Below are 13356 nucleotides of genomic sequence, written 5' to 3' on the forward strand. Positions count from 1 at the left end.
GAGCGTGATGGAGTGCAGATACATGGTCTTGTCGCCACATCATCCGCTACTAGTACAATACGCGTGTGTGTGTGTGTGTGTGTTCCTTACGTGATGTTACAGCTGGATGAAGGAGTAAATCCGGCGGATGGCAGTAAAAATGATGCTTTGCAGAGTCCAGAGTCTGGACCTTAACGTGTCCCTGCCTTCCAGCTGCTGCAGCTGAGTCTGTCCCGTCTCCCTCCTCCTGTCCGTCTGTCTGCTCTGTGTCCCTGCTGCTGCTGGAGTGTCCCGGTGCTCTTGTGCCACTCGCCCTCCAGTGGAGACTGAGCGGCCCTGATGCGCTTTGATTGGGAACCTCACTCAGCAGCAGGAGCAGGAGCTCTGCAGCGCCCTCCTCCTCCTTCCTCTATCTCCTCCTCCTCCCTCCCCCAAACCCACCCACCAAACCAAACGTGCCAGTCTGTCCGTGCGCGTGCACGTGTGTGCAAACGAGTGAATGAGTGAACCTTGATAGTGAGTCATCCGCAGCAGAAGCAGCTCCTCCCTGCTCCTCTAACAGCTGACTACTGTAGCCGCCTCCTCCTCCCTTTTGTAAAGTCACAGTTTAAATGCTGCTGCTGCTGCTGCTGCTGCTGCTGCTGCTGCTGTCTAACTCTCAGTGACAATGAACACAGCTGAGTCTGGAATCTTCACACTTCTTTCAGTGGCTGCCTGGGGTGTTATCAAAATGTCTGTACTTTCACTGCACACGTCTCATCATCATGACCATTGGCAAGTCTGGAATCTATCCCGACAACTGTGCAGTACGCATTTCAACAACCACAGTATCTACTAACCCACAGCTACCTGTTGTCAATCAATAAGTGACACTTAACATTATCAGTATGAACAGAATACACACTCAGAGGAATTCTCAAAGAAAGGACAAAGTCCTCCACATTAAAACCCATCCATTTTGGCACCTGCGCCACACACCACAGCCCTGCCACGGCTGGGATTTGAACCAGACGTCCTCTGTTTACATGCCAGGTCCACTGTTGTGTATTGGCTCGTGGTTGAAAGTTCCTAATATGTTTTGAATGCTATAGAGTTTCAGGAGCATCTGGGCCCTGTTGTTTGTAGCGAACGACTACTGTCCAAAAAAAGTAAACAAAAAATAAACTTCAGTGTTCAGTTCAGTGCTAACCAACTGTAAATGTACAAAACAGAGTTAGCTTTCTTATTTAATTTTAAGCTCATTTCTCCATGATCCACCCTCTTACTAGTGCATGTGTCACAGCAACTGCCAATCAAGGCTGCCTCAAGACTCTGACATTACAGTACTCAATGAAAGCCCAGAGCCAGCTGCATGTAAACAATGATATAAATTATATTTCAATCTTAATAATTTGCAAAAGTGAGCCAATCAGGTTCATGCTGTGACACTCTTCACATCTCACATCTTCAACAGGATGTTGTTTCTCTTTTTCTTAAATTCACTATTAACAACACAGCCAGTATCACACCAAAACAAAACAATATTAGCATTAGATCATGATTTTAAACACCTTTAAGTAGCATTTCTTACACTTAACTCAGTTACTGTAATAGAGTCGTGTTAGACGGTCATTCCTCTCAATCGATGACTGTGGTTTCGACCTGTATTGCAGTCGAATGTAATAGATGGCTTCAAGAAAGAGCTGCTCTCAGTGCGGTAGAAGAAGCCCTTACTGTATCTCTGTCAAATTATGTCTTTTTATTAGACCAGATCACTGACTCTAGAGTCCTGATGGATGAGAGCTTGTACTATTCACGCAACATCAGTTATGACAGCTGCCGATAAGGTATGTTCTTTGAAGAATTTGCAAAGAACAAAAAGTAAGATAACTTTCAGACTTAGTTCAACTTCAAATAAAACTCATTCAGATCTGTTTCCTCAGTAATTCCTCCAGCTCACCACTTATGGGGTACAGAGCCTTCAGTCTTTTTGTCTTTGCGCTGGAATTTTACTGTTTTCTGAAAGAGATTCAGCTTCAAATATTAAAATGCTGTCAGCATCAAATAATAATAGCAGGTCTTAGGGGAGATGGACTTGAATGAAATGTATCTTCTGCTCTAAATAATGAAGAAAAAGTGGAAAACTATTAGAATTTCAATGGCCTTTTTCCAACAATTTCCCATTACGCACTGTACTGCCTGGGGGATTTGAGGGATATAAACAAGACCTAATAACACAGAGAAGAGCAGAGCAAGGGATATACTCAGTTTTTGGCTTTGATTCAAATATATTGGAAAACAGCAAAGGTAAAAAAAAATACTGTTTTCAAAACCATGTGAACTCAAGTGACTTTTTGTTGTTAAACATACAGTATGTATAAAAAAAAGCAATTAAACTCAAGTGACTTTTTGTTGTTAAACATATGTATAAAAAAAAGCAATTAAGGCAATGCAATACATTATATTTTTAACGTGCTGTTTTTGTCGGCTCTTTAGAAGCTACCAGATGTCCAGCCAATGGTATCCAGGACAAAAGGGCCAGTAAGAGTGATGGCAGAGTTTTTAACAGTCACACGCATGAAGCACATATTCTAAACTGTGTCAGTACAGCAGGGTAATGCTTGAGGGAAAATCACCGGTTCAAATAGTGACACTGGAGCTCCATGTTGAATATTTTTGGTCAGAGGGAGGAAATCAGAGCATCTGGGGAAAACCCACATACAGTACACAGAGACGAACATGCAAACTCCATGCAGAAAGAACATCAGGGATCGAACCTGTAACCTTCTTGTTGGTAAGACAAGAGCACTAACCACGTCACCATTTTCAAGAAGAGCTTGTCAACTTTGTTTTCATCACAGTATAGGAATGATTAAGGCTAACTAAGAGACACCTCACATGCCCCATACCAGATTGTGTCGGTTTTCCTCTTAACAGCATTACCATGTACAAATCAACCATTATGTTCTATTGAAAAGTGAGTTTCTGTTATATAATAATCCATACAGACTACTATATACAGTACTGTGAAGCCAGCATAGCTACTATTGACTGCAGCTTGTTTTCCAGAGCTGAAGGCCACAGGCTGGCCACATGAAGAGCACTGACATATTGTTTATCGTGATTATGCAGCGGAAAAATAACCCAGATTTGTCTAAAAGAAAAATGTAAGAATATTACATATATCCAAGTATTTGTCTGTGTGTGTGTGTTAAATGTACCTTCCAGGCTGCTCCTCCTCCTCCTCCCTATCTTCCTCTGGTGTCCTGGTGTGCCTCATTACAGCCTAGTTACAGGACACCTCCTCCTCCTCCTCCTCATCCCTGCAGCAGATGGACAGACGCCGGGCGATGATATTCCTGGGAGTGTGGAGGGCCATCGCTGTTTATATAAGCCAGAGAATCTTATTAAAAAGCCACTCTCCTTCCATGCTGAACTCCGGGTTAATTAGCTCACTTCCTTGTTGCTGGTATGCACCGAGGCCTCTGAATGGTCACAGTGGTTGTTATGAGCGACCAGGCTTGCCTTATCTCCTGTTGCCTGTTGGGACACAAGTGTTTATAAGTACTGGAAAACGCACGTAGGCACAAACGCTTAAAATTCCAATCACAAAAACACAGACAGCACCACATTTAGGTACTGACAGCACACTCACAGGATTTAACTAGCTTAAAAAAATAAATAATTAAAAAAAGAGTTAAACCTGTTGTCATTTTTGTGATACAAACGAAAGCAATTTCTGATTTTACCATGACAGGAGAGACTCTCGGGGAGACCAAAACACAATCCACTTTAAAGTCTGGTGCCATGTGATGTGAAATGAGTTTTATCCTGAAACACAATCACTGCACAATTAGGTGAGAACACAATGTGTTTATTATATTGTCCATGCTCCTCACCTCAATTGTGATGGAAATAGTCACACATCAACAGCGCTCTTTCGTTGGAATGCTTCTGTGTGAACTGATTCAATCAGGACGTCAGGGTTCTCTGTTGGAATGCTTCTGTGTGAACTGATTCGATCAGGACGTCTTCACTTCCTCTGTCAAGTCACACGTTTACCTACTGTCCATAAACACTGGATAAAGAGTTACTATATATACAGCACATACATATGCTGTATAAGCCCAGGTGAGACGAGTGAGACTGGTTAAAGGACACGTGTATGTGATGAAACTAATTAACCCTGGAGCAACAGGCAGAGAAGCAGACAGAGCTGACTGTGCTACTTCTCTAATACGTTTTTGCTAAGTGGGTGGATGGTCAGAATCCTGTTTATCACTAGAGGATTTTGGGAGCCAATAGCTCATCATTGTGTGTACATGGACCACTGCTGTGAAAGTGGTGATTCTAAATATAATCTAATATAAATATGAACCAAACTAATGTAAAAACATTCAACTATTTCAACAGCAAGTGCTTATGCTTTTTAATATATATTTCTGTAGTACTGTAATAGCTGGCAGAGCAGAACAGATGCACACACTCTCGTGCTAGGTTTGGACTGTTGTTTAAATATCTAGGGGTCACCAACTATATTTGTCTGATGACCAGAATTTTTAGGGACAGAAATGGTTGGAATTACTGCTAGTTATTTAAGTTGTTGTATTTTTTGACCCAGTCCTCTGGCAGTTTGATCCTTGTTATACTTGCTAATATTTTCTGCTTCTAACACAACAACTTTGTTGACAAAATGTTCAGTTGAAACCCAGTCTGTCCAAGCATCCAGCAGATGCTGAGATATAAAGATTGATGAGTGTTGTTTACTTCACCTACCAGTGCTCATAATGCTAATATTGGCTGATACAGGCTGTGCTAATACTGAGTCTTTGCCTCATTGTTAACCCAGTGGATTATCAGAGTATATAAATATACTAGGGTACTTTCACAAAAAAGACTGCATTTAATTATGGAAAAAGAACAAACAACTTCAGTCAAAGTACAATAATATCCACATTTATTATACTTACAGGCAAACTCCCTTTACACTATATATTTTTTCATCGACTTCATATTGAATCCTTAATGTCATACATACATGTACATTTCAAGAGTGCATACACTTAGGTGGATGAGAAGGGCAGCGGGCTGTTAAATAAAGTGGTTCAAGACAAAGTAGAAGGACGTCTCGCATTCCTTCTGAGACACATGTCGAAAACACCGCTCATCACAAGCATTTACTCAGTAGTGTTACTGTACTAAAAAGTGCACACGGCCTACTGGAAATATCAGACAGCATCATACAGTAGCAGTAATTTAAACAGTGTAGCATTTCACACATTCAACATCAAACAAGGCCGACTTACTCAAGGCACATGACTCTCACACCAACGTCATCTCTTCGACAACATCTCCAGCTTACATGCCAGGTCATCCATCCTTCACATTCACATTCACTGTTCTTTAAAGATATATGATTTGATTCGTAACATAAAGAGTCATTTGCATGGCAGTGGGTAGTTCGAAAAAAGAAAGTTGACCTTTCACGGGGAAGAAGCTCAGTTACTCATGAAATTGTACAGTAATGGCAACTGAGATTCAAAAAATAACCAATTAATTTCCCCACTACTATAACTTATGACTGTGTAAAAACTGAACATCTTGCTACACAGGAAACTACGCACAACTGCATTTACCTGTAGGTACACAGTGGACCTACAAAGATGAAGAACACCTCTCTTAAAAGTACAGCAACATCCCTTTCCTTCTATTTCCTGTTCCTTTCTCTCTGCTTATACAGTCTTTGTTCAAGTAGGAAACGGTAAGAACACAACAGTCTCACTGTTAGCGAAAGCCGGGCGATTTTCATTTCTGTCCCTTTCACTTTGTGCCACAGTGATGCATGGATCCACAGGTTTAATGTTTTGCAGGTTTAGTTCAGGTGTTTCAGACAGAACGGATTCACACACGTCATAAACATCTCCGCCACGGAACTACTGTAACAGTTCATCGAAAACATGCAGATACTGTACAACACACTTCCCTTCTTGTTCGTTCTGGCCACAGCTTGGCACGAACAAAATAAATCTATTAAAACACACACACACACCAAAACAGCACTGCATAATGTTTTTCATGCCAAATGTACAAACCAAAGAATGGTTAAAACTGAGTTAAAATAAAAATAGCAGCAACACAACTAGGCTTAGTTCTGTAAGAACAAAATCAAGAACCAGTGAGCCACCGGTGCTTCTGGGATAAAGTACGTTTTACACAGTGTGACTCTAAAAAGACGGAAGCATCGGAGGCTAAATCTGCAGCGTTGTCTTTACAATGCAAGTGGACACCACTCAAATGTCAATGACCACAGTAAGTCAGTTCAAAAACCTTGGCACCACACAGCTTAGTGACCATATCTACTGTCAATATCATGGTTACTAAAAATTATAATAATAATATTAAAAAAAAAACACCAACAACTTTCTCTGTGCAATAGTTCAAGTAAATTCTTTTCTGCAGGTTAATGCCGTGTAACACATCCTGTGGCCGTACCGTAAAAGACAAGAGAATACAGTCAACATACAAATACACAGAATGCACAGATTTGTGGACATGACTGCACTCCACGTAGAGAGGTCCTCTACTCACCACAGCAGGCTCAGGGTTGATCCCATCCTTGGGCTTGTTAAAATTGGGTTCAGAGTTGTGACAGTCTAACCGGTCTGTCCTCATTAACATATCCACCAGTAAGTGTCCCAGTGTGAAGCAAAGTCAGCAGGTCATATCTCTACAGTGGAGTGTCGTACACTCGCTCCGACGACCCTTCGTCCGTTTCGTCCTCTGACTGCGACGTCTTCAGGTTCAGCTTCTCAGTCGTGGAGGAGGAAACGAGGTTCGTGTGGGCGCTGTCTTCGCTAAGCTTGGCCTTGCTGCTGTCCTGAACAAATTCTTGTATCTCCACAGGTAGCCGGCGGAATTTGTCTTGGTATTCCTGGTCCAAGTCGCTCTGCAGCTGCGGAGAGAGAATGACAAAGTGAGACTTTTTACATTTGATCAAATTCAAAACCATAGCCATCTGGATCAAAATGCAACAGAAATACACCCTTGTAAAATATATAAAAATAAATACAATTGCAATGAAATCTGCATTACAAAAAATCCAAGCTAAAAATGTCCAGCTAGGCTGTTGAAGCTAGCACAATGCTAATATGTTTGACCTTATAGAGTGTGTTTTTTTTTTTGCACTTGTTACCTTTAACATGCCATACATTAAAAGAGCATTCTAAAAAGACTATAAATAACACTACAGTATTAATATTAAATAAATACAACATTCTTGTGCAGATGAATCAGGATGTGCTGTATAAGATTTAATGCCATTCACAGTAAATGTTATGCTTTGATCAACCCTGATCTCAATCTATGTTGGAAATCCCGTTGGTTAGCATCTAGTGTAGCCCTGATGGGTTATAAAAACATTATCTAACTGTGCTTCTGCAGACAGACAGCGTCTGCTCTGTTAACAAGTAACAAAGTGCGTATTCAGGGCAAGAAAAATGAAGAGTACTGTTCCTGTACTTTCAGCTGGATTTTTACTCACAAAGGTATTAGTGGAATCTGAAAAGAACATTTCAAATTGTTTCCTAAATAGATATAAGAAAATGACTAAAATATTCTTTTACATATAAAAACATGCTAAAAGATGCCAGCATGCTAAAATGAGCAGAACCCATTCCAGAGCCTAACAGACCTAAATCTTAGGCCGAAATAGCATGTTTTTAAGTTAAGGTAGTTGTGGACCATTGTGCAGCAAAGGAAAAAAATGCTCATTGCTTTATAAACTTACTGTAGGAAAAGGCTATAATTTAAATGTTAACAATGCTCCATGGTTCAAAAAAAGGTTGGGATAATAGATTACATCGATAAAACAACCTTGATCTAAAACAGTGTGATATATATAAAACAGAAACCTTGACATCCTGCACCCTGCTGAGATAGACCCTGACCCCTGCTCTACATTCATGTACCACACACACTCCCCCGTCCCTTAGTGAGAAACTCCGTGAGAAAGTGTTTTCTCCCCAGGCATGCATGCCCCCAATGATTACAGATGACAAGATTGTATTCATGTCCTTGTGTGCAATAATTGCTGTAATGCTGATTTCTGTTTAACGACCAGACAGGCTCCCATGGGAGAGCAGTAATTAAAGGAAAAGCCGCTAAGACGAACGGAGTCACAGTCTCACAGCTCAGTGCAGTCATGTCGGCCTTAAGACAATTCGAAAATACCTGTCAATCAAAGAAGCATAGCTGATGAACTAACAACCTCGACACACATGGCATGTCGCAGTGCACTGCACACGTGTGATTATACAGCTCGATATTATTGACTCTACACTCAAAACAATTATCTCAGTGCTGTCAATGCACAGAAATTTAAAAAAGTGATTAAATATGTCTGGGAGACGAGCCTTGATTTTTTTTTTCTACAAAATGTCTCTCTTTTAATGTTTGTGTGGTCAAGTGAAAATGCTCTGATTGACTTTGTCAGTCACTCATCCGTCCTCACTGATTGCTGTCTGTTAACGAAGGAGCTCTTGACCTGGAGTTCTGAGTGAAGACAAAGTTGACCCTCACAGGACAAGGTCACCTACAGTGAAACTCTGTTTCAAAATTTGTTCTTTCTGTCTCACTTGTCTTTCCTTCACTCTGGCTGTGGGTCGTCCAGCACATCACAACCAGATGGTTAAACAGCCACCACAGATCCTCTCTCTATATCTCTGCATCTCTCTCCACTCGACACAGCACATGACCTACTTAGGGGTGGGACCGTCTACACGCTGTGTGTGTGTGTGTGTGTGTGTGTTCAGGCAGCTTGCCTATATTCTGCCTGCTGAGGCCCAAACACCCTCTGATTAAAGCTGTCATCTTCCTCCCATCTGGCAAAGCCCTGGCACATGTGAAGGAGGTGAGAGCGAGGGGGCAGAAGGGCAAAAGTGGCAGCAGGCTATTCTCAAAAGACAGCCATCCAACAGTGATCAAGTTTATGTCCCCAAAATAAGCACTTTTGTGTCAATTCACTCATATCTCGATTGCATTTTCTCCATTAAAAATAACTAAAAACCAATTAATTTGTTCCAGCCCCCCAGAAATATACTATTAATTAGTTAAATGCCCCCCCCCCCCATCAGAAACATACATATGAACAAATATATTGATAATATATACATATAAAAAACAAACTCAAGTTCTACCTAAGTCTGACTTTGGCCAAAACAGAGTGTGTGCCTGTGGCAGTACTGAGAAAGCAGTACTTACCAAAGCAAACATTTCGTGTGTGTGTGTGTGTGTGTGTGTGTGTGTGTGTGTGTGTGTGTGTGGTCTAGTTTGACACCAACCAGCCCTAACTGTTAACCGGCCAATTTTTTAAAACCGATAATCTCTAAAGACCCTTGATCTGTCAACAAACTTCCATACACACACACACACACACACAGATACGCACACACGCTTTCTTAAAATACAGCACTCAGTGACCTTCTTAACCAGTTGTCCTCGTTTTGAGAAGCTGTCAAGGGAAGTGAAGGAGGCCTCCAAAGAGCCAGGGTAATTTTTTTTGCCTTGAGCTGTGACATAACGGCTGCCGCAGCACATCCAGAAGACACGGTGACACTTTACATCACATATACTGTAGGTAGCGCTGTTAGCCTCTTTTAGGTCTTTCCTCTTTGTTCCTATTATGTTTAAAACATTTGAAGGAATAAAAAAAAAAATCTATCATGGCACACATCCCACTACCAAGACAAGACCTGAAATTCCACTGCAGAAAATGGGTTGGGGTCAGGACCTTATCTTCAGGGGGTTCCTGAAGAAAGAGGAGGTTTCCCGAGAACCACATACACCATGAGTCTGTACAGTGACTGTGTGTGTGGTACAAGGCCAGAAGGCTGTGTGTGTGTTGATTAAAAATAAGAAAACAGTTGTACTGGCACCAGTAATGTAACCACAACTAATGACAGAGGAATGAACACAGCTGTTAATCAGCACGGTGTCAGATCTTCCTTGGACATTGACTTTGTCTGAGTCGGGGTCCATGCCTTTTCCCTCACCTCTCACATAATTCATCTGCTGCATTTTTTCTAATTTCTCATGTTTGCATATCTTCAACATGCTTGAGTGTGTCCTTACAAGGACAGGTTCAGGAGTGGAACCCAGTTATAACACTGTGGCTGATGAAGACCACGAGGACAGGTTGAATTTTCTTTCCTAAACGAACCAATAATGACTGCTTCAGTTCAGGCTTCAGTTAAAGTGTTGCTGCGTTATTTCATGCACAATGTTAGACTTCTTAGACAATATTAGACATATTTACATTAGTCCTTGTCACTTGTAGCCAAACTATTATAACTATAAACAACTGCATTGGTTTATTTGTGAAATACATTGAATCAATTGAGTAAGTCTGGGTTTTCTGGTTACCCTGCACTGCCCAAGAATGTACAAACCTTCATTACAGCAGGTACAAGACTCAAATGTGTTCATTTTATTCATTTAATGATAAATACATAATCACAATAATATTGTCCAGAAGTTTCTCACATCCACACTTTTATATATAACTCCTTGTATTTACTGAGGTTGTAGTGTCATCGTCAAATGCATCAACTATTAGTTGAGGGCCAAACAGTTGAAAACCCCAGATCAACGTTTGCCTTCCTGGAGGCTGGAAACACCACAGTGCGGGGAGGAACTACTCCAACGAGAGTTCAGGAGTGAAGATTCAGACTGAGCTGAACCCCGCAGCTTCATTAAAAAATGTGGGCATACATAATGCACTCTTGTGCACTCACTGACTGAAATAGCAGCCTGCGTAATAAGGGAGAATAGAGTGGAAACCAAGCATGTTGGACAATCACACATTCACATTGGATTTTACCTCCCTGTCCTCGGTTTGCACACAGCGTTCCCTGTGGGTTCACTCTGTGTGCGTGTGAGTGTGTGTGTGTGAATACAGCAAAAGTGCAGTATTGATTTGAAACCCAGCAGGCATAGCTGATGCAGATCAAGGTCTGTGATGAGGAAACACAGCGTTTCAACCCTTTATCAATCAGTTGAAGAGAGGAGACATGAAAAAGCTGAGCGTGTTCTCTCCTTAACTACATCTCTAGACTTCCATGTCTCCTCTCTCCCCCTCTCTCCTTCCCCCTCTCATTCCCACTTATCTTAAAGTAATCCACCCCCAGACGCCGCTGCTAAAATTGCATCATGACGTCTCAGTTCCAAATTAACAGATTGCACAGTCATAAAGAATAAGAAGAGGATATCACAGGCAAGGACGGAGGGTTGGGGGGAGTGGGTGGCTGAGTTTCCATGACGACAGCAGAGGACTCCTGCCTGTTGAACAAATCTGCGAGGTGTGTGTGCATGCACATACGTGCCTTTCCGTGTGCACAGTGGGGAGACACCGTGACATCATACTCTATGTAAGGAAGACTCCACATGGTACTGTACTTTCACGGACGCCAACGCACACTGCTGTCGAACATATTGCCCTTGTGCTGTCTCGCTTCGCTTTCGTGGCCAAGAAAATATGTGTGGGGGGCGGCAGTGCAGAGGAATTACAGCAGGGCTCACTAAGCCTTTAGTCATAAAAACCCACAGGGAGACAGAAACCCTACCATTGATTTTCTGTTAGACCATCGTGACCTGACCACTTTGCTGCAAAGCTGCAAATGCCATGGGTTTTTCAAAAGGTTTGATATCTCTTTCTTTTTACTAAAAAATGGTAAATTGGCATACGGACAGTAGATAAAAATCAAATATAAAGTTTTACATGTAAAAAACTGTAGCTTTAATGTTGCTTTAAATTAGTCAAAATATCTAAAACCAGACGTCAGCTTCTAATTAGTAAAATATGATGTGACACTACGGCATCTGAAATAGTATTCCTGTACACATTTCTACATTATTACAAAGAAGAAAATTCTCCGAAAACTAAAAGATATGTAGAGGAATTATTTTTTTTCTACCCATGGTCATGTGTACTTCTCCATTGTGATTATCACAATTAACTAAATGCAGACCTTTCTTTTCAACCCTGAAGAATAACACATTGATTACTTTAGTAATTGCACAGAAACTATTAAGGCTTTTGGTGAGTCAAAAATAAAAACTTTGTGTGCCTGTCTTTGTTTTGCCCAGGCACAATCAAAAACTCTTGAAAAAATTATATGCATTCACCTGCCATTTCATTAGGCCTCATTTTGCTAACACTATGTTGGAGCCACTCTTGTCTCCAGGACCAGACATGGTTTTCAAATGTTCATTATTTCCCCAGTCTGGTCTGTCAGTGAATGAGTTGGACCAGCCTTATAATATCCCACACACCAGTAACAGTGAGTCATTCTCTGATGTGAAGTTGGTCAAGGACTGTTTGGTGGACTGTGCCGTGAGAAGAAAAGACGCGTTTGCTTGTTATGGCTCTGCTGGTGAACCGTAACAAGACGGCTCGAGGACACAGCAGAGATTTGGAGCTTCAGCCGGGCAGAACGAAGCACAATCTATATCCAATGACTCCTCCGTCCTTCCACTCATCGTTGCTCTGACACACAGTCAATACACACCTGGTAATTTACAAAAACTGCAGGAGCTTCAAACACTGTCTCGCCACCTACCACGTGTTTGGTTTTACTTTTGAATATTTGCTCAATATTTTTCCAAATTCATATGTCCATCATTTAGATAGATAGATAGATAGATAGATAAACTCTTCTGACCCCTTGCTGCTCTTTTCTCAGTGAACTTAGACATAAATCAAACATAAACCACCAGACCTCCACACAGCAGGAACTTCTCATACATTCACGACCAAAAAAGGACAACTCCAACCTGATTCGATGAATGTTGACAAGCAGCAACATGAACTAAAACCTCATTTCTGGCAGAAAAGCTAAGCAGAAGGAACATGCCAGGGTAGAGGATGTTGAAGAGAGACTGTGTGTGCCATCATGCTAGGTGTTACAGGCTCCTGGTGAGTGTTTGATTAGATCATTAGCAGAATAGTGCACATGCTGTGAGTGACAACAAACGTGGCCATGTCCCCCCCCCCCCTCCTCCTCCCCTTCTCCTCTATCACCAACAGACACTTAAATGATCTTCCGCCTTCAACGTGTGCAGCACTGGGGCCTAATTAGACCCAAAGAGGACAGCTGCTGGTTTCCTTAAGAGCATTGACGTAGCCAGTATTTAGGTTAGGTTGGTGTACTATACTGTATGCGTGTGAGTACACACACAGGAAGACACAGAGTGACAGCTCTGTGTCTCCACCTGTGATTGTTATAGCTGTCCATTAGTGACTGATGTGGACCCAGAGGAGAAACTGGGTCAGGAGTGGACTGTCTTTCTCCAGGTCTCTGATTTAAAATGACAGGTAGAGAAACACAACAAAGACATTCAGAA

The 13356-nt window shown here is 41.6% G+C and overlaps 2 protein-coding genes across 3 annotated transcripts in view; both read right to left on the reverse strand.

Annotated features, from left to right (window-relative positions):
* plcb4b (phospholipase C, beta 4b) overlaps positions 1–3514 on the reverse strand; it is a 48440-nt gene extending 44926 nt beyond the window's left edge. The window contains exon 1 of one of the 2 annotated variants that reach the window (XM_025056955.1): positions 3180–3514. The gene's annotated coding sequence lies outside the window, so the exon portion shown is untranslated. Of the gene's footprint in view, positions 1–90; positions 884–3179 lie in introns of those variants that run through there. The other variant, XM_025056956.1, reaches the window with a different exon arrangement.
* A 1030-nt stretch (positions 3515–4544) lies between these two features.
* The window catches only part of LOC103381058 (1-phosphatidylinositol 4,5-bisphosphate phosphodiesterase beta-1), a 79265-nt gene continuing 70453 nt past the window's right edge, over positions 4545–13356 (reverse strand). Inside the window, exon 33 of the mRNA XM_008313236.3 lies at positions 4545–6910. Within this exon, the coding sequence (XP_008311458.1) occupies positions 6686–6910 (225 nt within the window). The 3' untranslated portion in view covers positions 4545–6685. The remainder of the gene's footprint in view (positions 6911–13356) is intronic.

Source organism: Cynoglossus semilaevis, chromosome 7, assembly GCF_000523025.1.
Source record: "Cynoglossus semilaevis isolate Cse_v1.0 chromosome 7, Cse_v1.0, whole genome shotgun sequence".
In the NCBI taxonomy this organism is placed as follows: domain Eukaryota; kingdom Metazoa; phylum Chordata; class Actinopteri; order Pleuronectiformes; family Cynoglossidae; genus Cynoglossus; species Cynoglossus semilaevis.